General features: G+C 35.7%; 1 protein-coding gene across 4 annotated transcripts in view; it reads right to left on the minus strand.

The window, feature by feature from the left end:
* The window catches only part of TASP1 (taspase 1), a 95,493-nt gene that overhangs the window by 12,098 nt on the left and 64,573 nt on the right, over window positions 1-18,822 (minus strand). For 3 of the 4 annotated variants that reach the window (XM_062573509.1, XM_062573508.1, XM_062573511.1), the window contains 2 exons: window positions 6,710-6,820; window positions 1,701-1,774 (listed from right to left, as the gene is read on the minus strand). In XM_062573509.1, the coding sequence (XP_062429493.1) occupies window positions 1,701-1,774; window positions 6,710-6,820 (185 nt within the window). The remainder of the gene's footprint in view (window positions 1-1,700; window positions 1,775-6,709; window positions 6,821-18,822) is intronic. The other variant, XM_062573510.1, reaches the window with a different exon arrangement.

Here is an 18,822-nt window from a genome sequence, read left to right on the forward strand (position 1 = left end):
CAGAAACAGCTTTTGAGCCTTACCATATAAGCCAGATGCAGGTGTACACATAATAATCATTTAACATTTCACATCCTAATAATTCTCCCTATTTCACTGTAAAGATAATATAATGAATTTTAAGTTGATTAATTAAGACCAGAACATCTGCAGCTGAGCTTGCTATAGTTTCACTGAGTTCAACCCGAGCTTTTAGGTTGGACCCTTTTCTAATAAAATCTAAAATAAATATTAAAAAAAATCCAAGTAATAACACACCTTATTCCACAAACAATTAACTAGAAAGAACTCTCTATATGTCAGGAAAGAGTACATCACTAATACCTCTACAAGCACTTCTTTCGCCAGCTGCTTTCTATCCTCCTTTTCCTTCTGAGGCATTCTTGTCTTTCCTTCTATCCATATTCACTCCTCAGATGAACTCAGCAGTTCCCAGTGCTTGGCCAGCATGTTATTCTGGTTTTGGTGTGTAAAATTATCTGATGCTGATTTCTTTCTTCTGTACATTCTTTCACTTATCTCATACACACCCTCTTTTATATTTGTGTCTCTAATGAAATCCAGTAAAAACAACAAAGCAAAACAAACCCAAATCCTTCTCTTTTCCAGTCCTCCACCCCTCCCACTGCTAATGACTGAAACTTCTTTCGCCGTTGAGACACAAGCAGCCATTTCTGTAGGCAGTCAGTAAATCAGGATCCTCACAAAAATTCTTTCTCTTTTCAGGGTTTAAAATTCACCCTTCTATAAACTCTGCCATCAAAACACTGGAAGTCTTCCTCTTATCTGCCAGGATCTCCTTGGTTGTCATCTCCTCCTGTAGTTCATGCAGAGTATTCCCGTAAATCCTTCCTTCCCATTATTTTAACGATATCAGTGAATCTTCCTCTTAATTAGTTCATTTTCCATTTTTTGTCACTTTCTGCAACAAGTTGTGACTAATCACTTTGTCCTGAATATACACAGCTGTACATTTATAAACATCTACAGAAGTTATTCTCTGCTTGCATTTCAACTTCTCCCATGATCTTATTGCCCAAATACCTTCCCTGAATGCAACAGTTGCTGAATCACACCACCTTCAGTACTATACTCCTGAGAACAGGTGGTTCCTCTCTTCCTTTTGGTTACTCATCACTATTTCATGTTAAGGTTTTTTTCCGGTTTCCACTGCTAAACTCAATTTTAACATTACATTATTTCTCTCATTCCCAATACAATTTTAATTAAACCCCAAGAAAATGAAAACATGGATGTCAATATCCGATCTGCTTATGATAGATGCTGTTCTAGGAACTAGCCCGAAGTTTTTATTTTATATCCACTCCTTTCTTCCTTGCTAATGCAACTGCTTTAGCCAAAAGAAGATATATCCACAGAGAAATACTGCATCACTCTAAATGGTCAACATAACTGAATCAAGCTGGACAAATTTATTCAAATACAGTAACTGTCAGGGAAGGCAATGGAAGTACATTAGTGTGTGGCATGTTTTCCTGATGTATTATGTATATTAGTGTAGGTTTATTAACTGCTACAATTGAAAAAATGGACAAGGCATTAGAAATGCTCTATCCATTTAATGGCTTATGCACTTTCTCCCTTCTCTTAAAAATTGGCATTCAATATATATTACACTCTATAAATTACCCTTAGCTTCTGCACTAATTCTCACGTATTCCAACCTATCCAGGGCTTACCTTAGCTTTGCCATCCTGTGCAGACATATATCCTACACACATGCTCTCAGTTGTATGGCTCCACAGAAATTCCACTAGAAAGAAAAATGCAACAAGTCACAAATAAATGAATTTGTTTCCAGAATAAGATGCAGTTTAACAAGATTGGAATCTTGAGGAACAATTAAACTTAGCTTAAAATATGGTCCGGGAAAGAAAAGAAAAAAAAAAAAACCACAACAAGATCTCACAAGACTTAAGAAGAATTACTCATTAGTATAATTTAATCTAAAAAAGAAACAGCTATCAAACAATCAACAATTTTTTTCTGTTATGTTTGCAGTCACATATTGTAAAATTATTACTCAGAAAGTGAAAGTTACTGAAGTAATATTGAGCCTTCAAGATGAGAAATCTATAAACTGCAATTATAGTTAAAATGTAGAGCAGACATTTAAAGAAGAGACCTGTTCCGCCCATAAAGGAAAAGCGGATACGATCAGCATTACTTGCTTTGAACCCAGACAAAAGCACACTACAACAGCGTAACCACCGACTGTGTATAAGCCTTCTGTCACATTGTAACACTACCTACAGCACAACCAGCCACAAGCAATTTGTCACACAGCTAAACAAAGTGTGTTATACGTGACCACAAAAGGGAGATTGGTGGTATAGCTGCACAAATGAGGCACAGAAAAACATGCCTAAGTAATAAAATCTGTAAGGTAAGACCCAAAGACACAGAGTAAGCAGGAAAGAGATCCGATGAAACCAAAATAATCCCAGAACAAGCAGGAGAGTTGTCTGATGGATCTAGAAAAATCCTGCACAATAAGCAAGAGAAATGTCTGGAGAACACAGAGCAAGTCCTGATCCCAAAAGTACAATAAATTATGTCAAGAACAGATGCAATCTCCTCCTTTCTTTCGGGAAGCAGAGGAAGAGCATGGAATATGATTATTGCTAGCTGTTAAAAGTAATACAAGAAACTAAATTACATAATTATTTTTCTGAAGATATTTCATCAAATTTTTATATATATTTTATATATAAATAATATATATATAATATTTAACATATATATATTCCTGCAATAAAGGCAGTTAGTTATTCTATATATAGCCAGACTCCTTCAGTACTGCATAACTTATCTTCAGTCAAAGCTACACAAACACTACATATGTAAAGTTGTACATTTACTCATTATATGCTATAGTGTAGTAAATTTCTGAGCTACATAAAAAATGTCTTTAAAAATATCTATGCTGTAAGAATCTTACTTCCATGGAAAGAAAACCAGAATCAACAAAAAACAGTCTTTACTTAGAAAAATCAATCAATGATATTCCATCAAATCAATGTACTGGGGTTTTCTTTGTTGGGTTTGAGGAAACAATACTGAACCTTCTCAACAGGAAAGTGTTTCCTTACATCAATGTCAAATATTAGATGAATACTAGATATTACTCTCACTTCCAAAGACAAGACATTGAAAGTTAAGCAGATCTTCTTTGCTCTTGTTTAATCCAACTTGCATTTTCATTTTCTTAACTCCTCTCTAGAGATAGGATTTATGCTGCAGGATACTCTCTCCTACATCAATAACATCACAGTTATTCCATTCCTGAATGTGAAAATAGTAAATCAAACTTGCAGCATTCTCTGCTGAGCAACCCTGTTTCCCGACTCAGGAGTCGGCACCATTTATTAGACAGTGTTGGCTTCCAAATAGTTGAAAGAAACACAAAGATGATTGTCAAAGGCTTCTAGAGGCAGTCAACTTCCTCAGAAATATTATTTTTTTTAATTAAAAACATTAATAACAGCATGAAATCTTCTCACCTGTAGCTTTTTTTTTTTTTTTTTTTTTTTTTTTTTAAAGAAAAGCTATTGGATTGCTAACTCCAAAAAATGTAACACACAAAAGCTATTTCTACATCCTTTTCCCAATCAAGCCTTCCAAAACCCCCAAGTCATCTGTCACTATTACCCTAGAATCACCAACAGAAGTGTTAAGGATTCACATCTCAAATCTCTGGTTCTTTGTAGCCATATAAACAAAACACTACAAAGAGGATGTATTGCTCTAGTATAAAAAGAAAGGCACCTTTGGGCAAATTTTTTTAAAAAAATACCTTTCTTCTACAGCTTGGCTCAACCAAATATGCAGTAGCTATAGAAGGCTGGAAGGGAACCGGGGATCCACTCACAACACACCACAGGGGATTCAAATTCTGTAGTAAGACTTTAATATTACGCTCAGTTACAAATCTAAGTAGTGCAGCATGAAAACTGCTCCTGACACTTTATCGTTTCAAAATAACTATTCTTATCCTATCCAGGGCTGACTATCACTTTAGGGAAGATCTTGGTAATCTCATTTTAGAATTCACATCACTCCCAACAGCTTGCACAGGAACTATTTGTGGAGCAAGACTTGAAACACTATGAATATTTAAATGTAGTTCTTCCTAGTATAAACACTTGCATTAAAAAAGTAATGGGTAGTTTATACTAGTTTACATTTTATTTAGGCAGAGTACTTAAAACAAGCAAACAAACAAAACCCCCAAAACATGCCCCCGACTCCACTTCCCACAAAAGACAATAGTGCATTTCTAGAGTTCTATTTTAAGAATTTTATCTTTCAAGTAATTTGTAATTCATGTTTATGACAGAAAAAAATAATTAAAATAGCTTAATGAACAGTAATAAAAATAGTTTAATTATAAAAATGTTCAAAAGGTAGCTAAAAACTGATCTTGTAATATTTAAGAGCACTTATCTACATCTTTTCTTCTACTACTCACATCATTTCCTAAGGAATTTGACTTTCAGTACTCACAAACATTTTAGCACCATTGAATGACAGATTTTTCTCACGATTTTTTGTATTTCATTTCATTGTACTTCAAATGATATTCACAAGACAGAAACAGGATCTAGCCTAACAGACACGAATACCTGAGGAGAATAAAGCTCAATCAACAAATAAAACTGATTCTGAAAATTTGATCATACAGATGCTACCAAAAAAAAGGGGGGGGGTGCAAACTGCCATAGCACCAAGAAGGAGGAATGGTATCAACACATATTTATTTTTCCCTAACCACAGCAGAATTTTCTCTTCAACTGTGTTAGCCCCAGATGCTGTTAAGAGAATTTTATTAATAAAAAGTATTATCCTTCAGACAGCTAGTACAGTCACAGTCTAGGTCTTAAGTCCACTGTTTCACTTGTGGGAAGCATTAGTGAACGCTGATTTTTTCAGGTCTTTATCAGCATGTTTCATGCTATATGAAAACATTACGGAACAGATATCGATCAAAAGCATAAAGCCCACATAAATTGGATTGCCAGGTACAGAAACATTAATTTTTTACTAACCATACTGAGCAAAATTATTGGCTAGAGTAGATCACATGACGGGAGGAATTAGACTCAAGTTGACAAACACAGAATTGTACACGAAATTTAAAGAAAATGTAAGTCAGTAAGGTGTAATATGGGAAAAAAAAAACCCAAAAGATAACATATACCTTATTGTGTGCAACTGCAATAATTTGACCCTAACCTCCTGATTAAGGAAGACAGGAATAAATACTGGAGTTTGTGTGGGTTAACCAATCACTAAGAATGTATCTACTGGCTCATCTTCAGCACTCACTACTGCAGGCTGCCTGTGAGCAGGCAAACTCGGACGACGCAGTGCTAGGATTTACTGGGACAAAAGCATTAATGAATTAAGAAAAGACGAGATACCTTTCTAAACAATAGCTCCTAAATTTAAAAGAAATTATCCAATTCAAAAATTACCAGGTGAGATTCTACAACCTGCCTTAATACACGGTCAGATTAGGCGATCAAATTTGCCACGTCAGATCTGAAAAAGATATAAAACCTACAACACCTTAAACTGAAAATTCATACGTCAAATCTGCAACGCTGTTGGCAGCTATTCATGAAACACTAGAGGAAACAATAACAGAACAGCGGTTTATGCAAAAGGACAACATTTCTAACTGGCAGCACAGAGAATTACATATATAATTCACAGTTCCATGTGACCCAATAGATAAGCAGAGAGCACTGACCAGACACGTGTGCCCACATTTGAGAAACCCCTCGGTAAAAGCCGTGGTACAAGTGGAATGCCAAAATAATTCACATGTCCCCAGTTCTCATTCCCTGCCTTGAAAGGGGAGGACTGTGTTTCCACCCACCTCTGCTAGCAGCCTACAGAGCTCAGTTTCCTCGCTGTTCGTTAACTAAGAAAAAACACGTGCCAGTTTACTACAACATGCTTGTTCTGCTGTAAATCAGTGAGGCTGATGACCACCTATTTTTCCTAGGACACAGACAGTGCTGAAAGGCTGTAAATCTCATACCCTTTTAAACCAGATAGCTATAGAGTCAAAAATCAGGTTTTTTGGTAGTCTCAATATAAAGAAGTACTCTGGTTGTGTACATACGCGAATAAAATTTGCGGCTTATCTGAACAGATTTTCCTGGGTATAACAAAAAACTTCTAACCATAAAACAACTTTCCTTCCAAATTTCAAGCCTATCTACCAAATATTCACATTTTGTCCCTCAGCAATGAGAAATAAAAAAATTTAGACAGCATTTTTGACACATAGGCCACTGAAAAGCAGTAAACAGTCATACAAATTTTTCTCAGCCAAAAATGTGATCCTTTGTATGAAGAACAAAACCCCTCCCATATCCCCCTACCAAACAACCATTACTTCTACATCGTGTTTTCAGAAAGACTCCACACATCCCTCAAAATCACATTTCTGCTCAGAAACAGCAACTTAGAAGGAATGGTCTTTCCACAGTTTTAACAAACAAGGCTAAAACTACTATTTCACTTTCTAAAGTTTTATTATTTCAAATGTTTTAAATTTATTTTTATTCTCTCAGTGGCTTTTAAACAATGGTAAACACATACATCTAATTTTTATTTCATCTTCTGCTTTGAGCTAGCATTTAGCCTAAAACAAAAATACATTAAAAATCCTTACCTAGTAAAGTTGGTTTTTCTTGTGAGGAGTCAGGCTCTGCTGCACATCTGCAAGACCGAAGAACGATCACACCTCCGAGCACACCATCTTCATTGGCTAGAAAAGGCGAACCTGGGCAAAATTATTGGGGAGAATCATTTGAAGAAAGGAATAGTTTTGGGGGAATTCTTTTTCTTATTTGACTTTCCTATCCTTCTCTTTGTCAGTAAGGGTTGAAAAGACTGTCAGATCACCTAGTGGTTTTACAGAAACCCTTTATTTCCCTATTGTTTCTAGTAAGTAATTTTCTAAAGAGATCTCATGGTTCATGAAAATTTAGACTTTCCTTGTATGACTGGCAAAGATAACACTGAAAATTGCCAAGACAGCTTTAAAATGGAAAACTGAATATTCATTATTTTGTTCAAAATAGAAAGGAAAACACCAGACTAAAGCAGGAAAAGTATTTAAACATAAAAATATTTAAACTTAGCAAGTGACATGTTGTGATCATCTTCACATCTTTTCTGGAGAAGTAACACAAAATTCTGAATTGGAAAATTTTAGAATCACATGATGTGAACCTTCTGTGCTTTATTTCTGTGGAAAACAGATATCTGAACATCTCAAACTCGAAACTCGGAACTGTCTGGATTTTAGCATGACTCAAATTCCCAGCACATTAATACCAGATCAAATATCACTCACACTGCAGGAAATGGCAAAACCCGGCCAGCTGGAGCCATTGCACTCCGATTTGAAACTGCTCTAGGAGACCTAGTGAACCTCAAGAGGCTACACACCAGTGAAACCCCTCTTCTGAAACAGACAGTAGATACACTGTATCAAAATTATCCTTTAGGCAAACCAGTCTAATGCAAATTAGAATTTTTTGTGAAATTTTGCTTTAGCATACAGTTCAAGTGAAAATAAAATACTTTTTTTCATGCTCTGTTCACAGCAGTCTGTGACATTTAATAACAATATTTGGAAATTAAATTTGTGAGTGCATAACCATTTGTTATTGGATCAAGAAAGATATAACCATGAAAAGAGGACTGTCAAGTTAAAAAGAACAAGGGGCTCTTAATATTTAGTTTCTTCTCTATTATAATTAATATAAAGATGGTCACATACGAAACAAATTAAGCAAAATTGGGTCACTTTAATAGTTTGCTCATTTTTCCCAAAGAGCACTTTGTATAGAGAATGAACAAACTGCTATGATAGCCTTCCTTGCTGTTTTATGAATATTGACAGAAAAGCCAAAGATATCCTACTTCTAAGTAGTTTTTTATTGTTAATTTAAGAATACAATCTGTCAGAAGCTGGAAAAGTTTTAAAGCTGTTGAATCAAGCTGAAGCATTCTTTTTCTTGTTTGTAATCTGAAATCAGATTCCTATAGTTTTAAATATAAGAAGAATAGTATGATTTAAATATGACTTAAAATGTCTTGAGCCACAAAGTTAAGTCTGTTCTTACACTTAAGTCCAAGTAGATTCTAGCTGCACATTTGTAACAAAACTGAAATACAATTACAAGCATTTCATATATTTCTTTTTTATTCTTTTAAATAAATTAATACACTACACCTAACACAGACACTGTGAAAGGCATTTCTAGCTACAAGAAGTTTAAAGCATATCTACAGCCCAGTCCGCCAATATTCCTTTGATTAGCCCACAGCTATTCCCATGACTCAAACTACTCCTTTAATACAAATTGTCACAACTAACAATAAAACTAACTTGAAGTCTTACTGTAAGAAAAACTACAAGTATTACCATGTTCTCTCTGAAGGTAACAGCAGTCATGTTCACAAGCAAAGCAAGGTGGTCATTACAGTAGAAGTCCATATTGTAGTCCAAACAAATCTAGCATGCTTAACAAACAATATTATTTGACCTAATATAAATAGAGATATCATCATTTAAGTGCTATTTGCTTTGCCCAAGAACTCTTACTAGGTGCTGATCACACCTCTTGAGTTACCACTCATCTACGGCAACCAAAGCCCTGTGAACCTAGAATACAGCTAATCATAGCACACGAGATAATAAAACAGAAAAATATATGTTACAGATGTCAGGCTTGGGAAGTTGGTAAGTTTTACCATTCAAATCTAAGTCTCCTACTTCAGCCTTTCCAAGACGTTAAATGTACCTTTTGTGCTTTTACTGCCTTAACCAAACACCAGCTAAGCGTGCGTTCAGATTCCCACAAGCAATTTGGGTGGGGGGGGGGGGAGTGCTTAGTAGCAGACATCCTTTAATCTCCATTTCAGAAACTTAGGTCCTTCAAAGACAACATCTTAACTGAAACTTGATCTGTCAACTTTACCTTATATTGAATTGCATAAATTATCCAGGCTATGAGCTATGCTGTGGTAAAAAATCACTGCAGAGAGACAAAAAAAAGTTACGATTTTTTTCTAGGCAGTATTTCTCCTCCTCTTTCTAGGGCTTGTCAATGATCATTTTATTGTGCTCACAAAAATACTAATAATCTCTTTAATTAGAATGGTTAAACACATTCTAATTCATAACACAGCAAATGAACCAGACAGCACATTTTAGGCCATACTCAAACACTAAGACTGTAGTAATGTGCAGAGAAAACAAAGAGTAACTACTGGATTACAGACTTCATGCCATTAATTTCTGGTTCCAGAAATGCTTACGTGGCCTTAATCTTTTTTTTTTTTTTTTTTTTTTTTTTTTTTTTTTTTTTTTTTTTAAGAGGTTTTCTTCCTTCCACACTCAGGAAAGAGGGCATGAAAGGAAAGTCTGTAAATAAACCAATCCCAAATCTCTTAATTTCTCTAATATTTTGGTCTGCTATGTCTCACCAACAACTGATCAAATTTTCAGTAACCTGAGCAACTTGCATATGCTATTCTATCTCTATTTAAGCTTCAAGAAAAGACATAGCTGTATACTTCTTGTGTGAAGAGCGGCAAAACATTTACTGTTACATTTTTATTAGATTCTTTTAATTTTTAGAGAATTTCTTTGCAATAAATTAACTTGAATTCTTAGGCAGAGTCTTAACACATTCTTCTATGCAATATTCCTATCCTACACATAGTAGAGGAGGGGGAAAAAAAGAAAAAAGGAAGAAACACTACATACTTCTTTCTAGAATAGCCTGCCATAATCTATAACTGTTTCCATTAGGCTGGCATTCTGCTATACCACTCTGATATGGTAACTTTGACCTTGTGTTTTTCCTGGCCAGTCTATGTCCAGAAACATTATTAATCTATTTTTCAGGTTTAAAAGAGAAAAATAAAACAAAACATGAATTCTTTTCAGTCAAATTCAGAATGAGAAAAGCAATCAGTCAGATTATGTACTGTACGAGCTTTTTTAAAAAAAAAAGTTTTAAAAATAATTTTTAAAGCATGAAAAGAGAAATTCTTAAGCTTTTAATTTCATCCCAAGAGATATACTACCTAAGAGACGTACACTCATGCTAAGAGGTGTACTACATGCAGAACTAAGACCATGAAAATCCAAATTCTGCAAATATTTATAGAATTTTGTACTTCAAACACACTCTTGGTCATATTGCCTTAAATGTATACGCAAGTGTGTGCCGAATCAAGTTAATGACTACATTATGTGGAAGCTTCACTTGCAAAACCCAAAGGCTTCGAATTCTGTGCTACAGACTAAATACCTAGAAGACTAATTCAGCCTCTCCTGAAACTAACGGTCACTCTAATGTAATTTCAACTAAGAAATTCAAAATCAGGATTAATTTAACAGTGTGAATAATAAAAGCATGGAAAAGTATACTTTCATCTTTAGTAATCATAAAACACACCAGATAAGCAAAGCAGACTAGCATCCTTGAGAATAACACAAGTTTAGCCAAACTTATTTTTGTTTTTTTTTAAAAAAACTTCTTGTAATAATGCACAGAGCCCCAAACTAGACCAGGCCCTACTGTACCAACTTTGTAAGGATCACACATAACCATAGTACTTGGCTCATACAGAAACAAACAACATGCCTTAGGGTAACTAGTAGTGGGGAATTAACATCTAAATGGTGGCAGTAAAAAACGGTTGCTTACAATAGTAATACTACAGTCACTATAGTAAATTCAGAGAGGCTGTTTCTCTCCCCTTAAAAATCAAAATTAAATAAACCAAACTCTAAACCAAATTAAATACATGCTAAATGGCACATTCTTTAAAACAAGTGAAAGCTTTTTATTCACCCAATCAAAGCAATTAAAAAAAAATAAAAGAAGGATTCAAAATTTTAAATGTTTTTTTAAAACAAAGATTTTTTTGACTATGCAGACTTATTACTGGGAATTACAGTTATGCTAAAGAATATATTTTAACACAGAATGCAGTGTAAACAAATAGTTCTGCATTAAGCAGAACACTACACAGCTGAATAGCATGCATCCATTATTAAACCTGTCAAAACAAAGGCACACACAAAAAAAAAATACTATGCTTCATTTTTAAACTAAATCCATGCAACATACACAGGATCTAATTTGAGTATTCTCAAAACGTCATGAATTCAAAGTTTAGGAACATATTTCATTAAATTTGTTCTAAAAATCCTTTTGTTATAGCCATGTCATCGAGAAGAAAGAGTAGCACAGACTTCTATACAAGATAACACTGTTAAGTACTGGTATTTTTTCATATACATTATATTTAATTACATTCAAACCGAAAGCAAAAGGTGTACCTGAAATTTTGCTATGTATACTAACATCATAATGGTTTCTCATTAGAAGGAGAAAATAATTTGGCTTCTCTGCTCCTGCATCATTTTTGCTTGCTGTCTTCCTAAAAGTGATCTTGCTATATAATTAAGAATTCAGCAAAAATTAAAATATATCTTCTAGTTGTACTTTTTTTACTGTAATAAAATATAATTGCCAGACAAAACTTTGAGCTAACAGCTTGCTAATGATAAAACTACAAAAATCTGGGCTATTAATAATGCCGGTTTAAGTCTCAGGAAATTCATTGTTCCTCCCTATTTACATAATGTGGAAGAATTTGGCATGAAAAAAGCCAAACCTGACAAACTATGGCATTAGCTAATAATATTAGCACTGACTGTTGGTCCGCATCGGAGAGAAGGAAGAGGAAAAAAAACCTCCAAGCTTTCAGTCTTAGTCCTCACCCCTCCCTAGTAACAAAGATTGCGTTCTACAAAACAAATTTGTTTTAGAAACACATTTCCCTCTGTTACTGTTATCTGACATGTGGAAAGTATTATCAAGTTTGTGTTTACGTATTTTGTTCCTTATTAATCTATAATAATCGTCTCTTAAAAACAAGCAGACGTATCCTCACGGCAACGCCACATCCACCGATCCGATCGAATTCTGCGCGAGCAGCCGTAGCTGAGCCCCACGGCTCAGCTTCAGCCTCAGAGCAGGGACACAGCACACGGATTTCACAAACGTTAAGGCAAGTACTTGCCTCAACGTTTAGCCTTGTTCCGGAGGAGCTACACCTACACGTAAAGAACAATTTTTGCTCTACATCTCTTCCAAGTTAAACTGCTCCCACGATTCAGAGTCCTCTAGAGCGTGGGAGCACGATGAATTGTTCATTTCCCATTCCCATACTTTTTTTTTTCCTCATTTGTTTGAAAGGACGGATCCAGCCTTGCACAGATTTGACACTAAACTGCAAAAGAAGTCTTTTATTTACACTTAACCAGCTGTTCATCAGATGTTTCACATTCATACACTTCCATAGCAGAAAAATCATTACCGGCTTCGCTGTCTATATTCATTTTCAAAGTCTTCAGAACTTTGGTCTAAACATTTCCTGTGGAGTGGTGTAAGCAATTACGTGTTTTACCAACTCCTAGTTTTAAGAAAGTGCAACTAAACAGTTCTGATTTTTATTGTGCTGTATTGAGTGAAATTCAGATCTTTTCTGTTCGGTAATCTGCAGTTCACCTACGCCACTGGACTTTGTCAGCTTTTGTACAGAATGTGTTGAAGTGAAGCCATTTGCTACTCCCTGCTTCTGTTATAAATCAGGTCCGGTTATAAACTTCAAATTAACATTTTAAATAAATATTAGAAGAATATATAAGCAATAAATGCAAGATTGTTGGTTAAATGTTTTAAGCAGAAGTATCTGAAATCAGACATTTCATTGTCTGATTATATTTTATTGTATGTCTATACTATAGACATTTATATTTTATGATAAATAAATTATTTGAAACATCTGTTTAGAGTAAGGTTGACTTTTAAAGAAGTTGCAAAAAGAACACCTGTACTTTCAAACTTTATAGATAAGATTTTAAGAAATTAAACAACTGAGGACAGTGAATCCCAATGTCCTTGTAAGGAGAAGCACAGGCAGGACTGAGACAAATCCTGGTATATTATCAACATGTTGTGTCATTTTTTCAGTTGCTTTTTAACTTACAAATAATGAAGAGGCACGTTCAACTCTGTCTACCACCAGATACAAATTTCTGAAAACTTAAAAGGGTGGTCTCATCAAATTCTTACTTAATATAGACGAAATACATTCTATGAAACTTTGGGATCACTTCATTCTTTTGTCAACTCTGTCTTCTGCGGGGAAAAAAAAAAAAAAAAGAGAGAGAGAGAGAGAAGCATGCTTCCCTCATGGTTCCCTCACCCTCAAACCACCAAGGACATTACAAAGCTTAGAGTTATACAGCACCTCAGTAGAGAAAGCAACACACCTCGTAACGGCAGTTGCTGGCAGTCTTAAAGCTCCTTAAGTATGAGGCCACCAACAAGCATAACCCATAATTGGGAATTTCATGTTCTATGATTCCTGATTGTCCAAACTCCTCCCAAGATACGTATTTGGCATGATATTTCTACAAGAAAATGTTTCAGTTTCATCACTCTATTATAAACTAGCCTTTTGCAACAATCTGCAGAGAAAGAAATCTCAGCAGAGGAAGTTGCAGAAATTTTGCTTTTTTTTCAAACATCAAAAAATAATAGAAAATTTTCATTTGAGCTATCAGTTAAGTTACACTTGAAACGTTCAAAAAACATGTTTAAATCTTTATTTTTCAAATTGCTAACAGCTACTCTATTTCATGCTGTTAACACAAAAATAATTACAAAGAAAGAATTCCCACACAGATGTGTTTTTTAGAACAACAAATATATTTGCTAGAATTATGTTCACTAGCTTTTGATAGAAACCAGAATAATACTTTGCTTATGGTGTTATGTATTATGATAAATGAGTAATAAATAATAAATGAATAATAATAAAGCACATTTCACACCTACTGTACAGAACAGATATCCTTACGACTACAGGGGTGGATAAAAATATTTTTTATATATTTGATTAGCAACTGTAAAAAATACGACTGTTAATACTATGGATATACCTTTAACCAGCATTCATAAGAAAGAAAAATGGATTTCAAATGTGATTGCCTATACGGTAAAGTTATTTTTCTTTTTTCCTGAATGTGCAAGACACATATGTATGTACATTTATGCCCATGCACATGCACTGGTATGTATGTGTGTAACACATAGTACTATAGGGTACATAGTACTAATGGCTGTGAAGTTACTACTGTGTAGCTTCCCATTCACGCAAGAGGTATGTTAGTAAAAGAAAGGACAAAGAAATGCAAGTTGCATTTTCAGCAATGTAATACAACTGATAATCTTACACCACTCTTTCCTCCTAGTAAAGTTTTTTCTGGCACAGGATAACATCATCTTTTGGCTACATAAATTCCGAAGAAATTAGAGCTAACTAGGTTCTTCATTTCAGAGTTTAACGTCATTTTAGGCCAATCTTCCTCAAATTACATGATTTCTTGAAAATTAAGATCCTTCATGTGCCCAGTATCATACCCAAGGGACACAGAAAACGGGTTTCAAGTGATTTCTTTCTACATTGATTTCTAAGGGAAATTAAATTCCTGCACTGTGTGTCCACTAGGCAGCCTCCTCATCCCAAATAACCTTTTTAACCTATTGGCGGAGGGAGGCTTCAAAAAAACCTAGACTTATGCATATTCAGTGAGGATTAGTAACTGGGTAGAGAAGAAAAATCCAAGTTATTATTTCCACTAAAGGAAAGTAGGTAGCACACAGTTGTTACATGTAGTATCACAAGAAGAGAGACGATCAATCAGCATACATTTCCTGGTAAACCATGTAGGGCATAAATAGCATTGCAGCACCATTGTATCACAGCACTTGTTCAGTATGACAGGACACACTGGGGAAAGCCTGATGCTTCTCAAGACATCTGTCTTCACAACGTTGGTAGGCAAGTCGTTGCATGCTTCAGCATTTCTATTTGCAATGATCATCCACAAATCGATGGGCCATAATGGGATGCACCCACGGGTACTGAGGGAGCTGGCGGATGTTGCTGCCAGGCTGCTCTCCATCATCTTTGAAAGGTCCTGGAGAACCGGAGAGGTGCCTGAGGACTGGAAGAAAGCCAATGTCACTCCAGTCTTCAAAAAGGGCAAGCAGGAGGACCCAGGCAACTATTGGCCAGTCAGCCTCACCTCCATCCCTGGAAAGGGGATGGAACAGCTCCTTCTGGATGTCATCTCCAGGCATATGGAGGAGAAGAAGGTGATCAGGAGTAGCCAGCAGGGATTCACCAAGGGGAAAGCCTGCTTAACCAATCTGAGAGCCTTCTATGATGGCATGACTGGCTGGGTAGATGAGGGGAGAGCAGTGGACATTGTGGACCTTGACTTCAGCAAGGCTTTTGACACTGTCTCCCATAACATCCTCCCAGAGAAGGTCAGGAAGTGTGGGTTAGATGAGTGGACCATGAGGTGGATTGAGAACTGGCTGAAAGGAAGAGCTCAGAGTGTCGCCATCAGCAGCAGAGTCTAGTTGGAGGTCTGGAGCTAGTGGGGTCCCCAAGGCTCAGTACTGGGTCCCATCCTGTTCAACTTATTCCTCAATGACCTAGATGAAGGTACAGAGTGGTGCCTCCTCAGCAAGTTTGTTGATGATACTAAACTAGGAGTGGCTGATACCCTAGAAGGCTGAGCTGCCATTCAGCCAGCAATGTGCCCTTGTAGCCAAGGAGGCCAATGGTCTCCTGGGGTGCATTAGGAAGAGTGTTGCCAGCAGGTCAACAGAGGTGATCCTGCCCCTCTACTCAGCTCTGGTGAGGTCACATCAAGTACTGTGTCTAATTCTGGGCTCCCCAGTACAAGAGAGACATGGAGCTACTGCAGAGAGTCCAGCAATGGGCTACAAAGATGATCAGAGGGCTGGAGCACCTGCCCTATGAGGAACGGCTGCGAGAGCTGGGCCTGTTCAGCCTGGGGAAGAGAAGACTGAGGGGGGGGGGTCTTATCAATGCCTAAAAATACCTTAAGGGCAGGGTCAAGAGGATGGGGCTGGACTCTTTTGAGTGATGCCAAGTAACAGGACACAGGCAAAGGGAATGAACTGAACCACAGGCAGTTCCGCCTGAATATGAGGAGGAATTTCTTTACTGTGAGAGGGACAGAGCACTGGAACAGGTTGCCCAGAGAGGTTATGGAGTCTCCTTCTCCGGAGATATTCAAAACCTGCCTGGATGTGATCCTGTCTAACACACTCTAGGTGACCCTGTTGGAGCAGGGAGGTTGAACCAGATGATCTCCAGAGGTCCCTTCCAACCTCAACCATTCTGTGATTCTGAATCCATGAACAACATTGGAACAAAAAACTGATCTTAGCAGACTCTACTTTCAAAATCAGGTGAGTGCCTCCAAGGAGTTATAAATATTTTTAGAACTACTCTCTCAACTACTGTCACATCTCTCAAATGAAATGACAATAACATAACAAAAGGCTAAGCAATAAATAAATAAATAAAAGTGCTGAATATCTGCCTTCTCTGAGAGATTATCCATTGCATTCTTTTTCCTACATCCTGGAAAGAATCTAAATCTTGCAAGAACTTAAGACTTTGTCTTCAGCTAGAACCCACCTTTAAATTTAGTTTTGTTTTCTACTAATTTCCCCAAAACTAACAGAAAATGGTTTTCTAGTATTAGAAAATTATCTTATTGTTATAAGCAGTAGTATACCTTGTTCATATGTAAATTGAAGTACAATTAAAAAAACAAGAATATAGAAAGATTTAAAAATATTTTTCTTCTGAAGGATAGAATATCAGATTCCATCCATGTTTTTCAGATCCTTATTTTAATGCTTTACAAGAAATTTTAAACTACAATTCATAACACAGCCATTGTTAATAGCCTAGATTTCCTGCCAGTGAGATGACACAGACATTTACTCTAAGTCTACATTCCACAAACTTGGCTACATTTTAAAGGAACGATGAGTAATAAAATCCTCTGTTCTTGTGTATGAAAGGTGTGTTTACCGAGTACCATTCTTGCACTGTGTACCAAGCTTCAGCATTCTTCTTCTGAAGATAACAATCCCAATTTGCAAAAGTCTAAACTTAATTTCTTTCACCTCCAATTCAATCATCAACCGTGCATTATCCATAATAAATTGACTCTCAGAAAGGATGAGAGAAGCACATCTGCCATTGGTTTTCTCACCACCTGCTGTTTAAACAGCTCTCACTCTTTAAGCCAGGCATTCCTTAGCAGGAAAGATTTTGAGGGCTCTGTGGATATACGAAGAGTTCTGTAAACAGGAAGCACCAATCTGATAGCAAAAGCCATCAAAATCAGATGTTTATCCCTCCAATACAAGTCAGTTACACTTTGACTTCTGACCAGCCACTTAAGCTCTCCTTTGTTAAAACTTTATTATTATTATTATTGGCTTGGTCTATTGTAACTCTAGCAAAAATTTAACTTGACTAAATTTAAGAAAGAGTATCAAGGATATAATCCATACCATTAGCAAGCCAGGCCCTTGCTATCCAGTTGTTTCACAACGTATCATACCATATATCCTAAGATACCAACTAACATATCAACTTTTACAAAAATTCACAGAAAAAAACCTACTTAGTATAAGCCTAACAGTGTAATGCATTTTTCAACTCTTTGCTTACATTAGCAAGAACTAAGTTTGCATTCTGTCTTCAGAATTTCCAAGATCTCCCAAAGTTACACTAATGGCTATAAATTTTCTAGTAGCAAGTCACATGTAAGCAGCAACATTTATCTTGATTTTGAGGTTTCCTCAACCAGTCTTCAATTAAGGGCAACTAAGGACAAACTAGAGTTTAGCTTTTCTAATCAAGACACAGAATTTAAGCAGTTCATCTACACAAAATGGGTGGGTGTATCTTTCCTCTTCCTTCGCCATTGCTCCAAAATACTCCTGGGAAAGGGTAATACGTATCTTAACTGTTAGATATGAAAAACCTGCAGTAGTAAATTTTTAAAAATATGAGTAAGATATATCACTAACTAAAACATGAAATTATAAAAGGGAATTATAAAACAATTTTCTTCATATTTTCTTAACATTAAGACAACCATTTTGATATTACCTCTCTCATCTCTTTCCATTTTCATCTTTGCAAGTTTTAAAAGATCCTTAGTAATTTCCAGTTTTCTCACTTAGCCTCCACTACCCCACAACTGATAGTTCCAGGTATATTCCAGGTATAACACAAAAAGCGTAGCAACATTCAGTATGTTATTCGCAAGCATTTTAAGTAAAAAAAAAAAATATATATATATATATATATATATGTATGTATGTATATACACACACACATATATATACACACACACACATATAAATATATATATATGCCACATTTAAAACATCTGCTACACCAACTTGTAGCAAAACGTATTCAATCTAAAAAAAAAATTTAAAGCAGCTTAAATAGTTCTTAACCTATTAACTACTTAACTTAAATAGTTAAATATGAAGTATAATTAAAGAATTATTTTAGCAGTAGCTTTCTCCTTTTTTTTGTCTGTGTTAATGTGAAATCCGATAAGAATATGTAAAATTTGTATTTTCTTTAGTATTCCTACAGCGATAGACTGTACTATAGATTTAGAGAGGATAAACTAAAAGAACTGATCTTCCCGAATTTAGGTCACATTCACACAACTTCAAAGTAGTACTACAAATCAGTGACGCTCTCACATGCATAAATCTTTCCTAAAGGCTCCTCTTGGGTATATAGTCCCTGATGTCA

This window comes from Rhea pennata, chromosome 3 (assembly GCF_028389875.1).
Source record: "Rhea pennata isolate bPtePen1 chromosome 3, bPtePen1.pri, whole genome shotgun sequence".
NCBI lineage: Eukaryota > Metazoa > Chordata > Aves > Rheiformes > Rheidae > Rhea > Rhea pennata.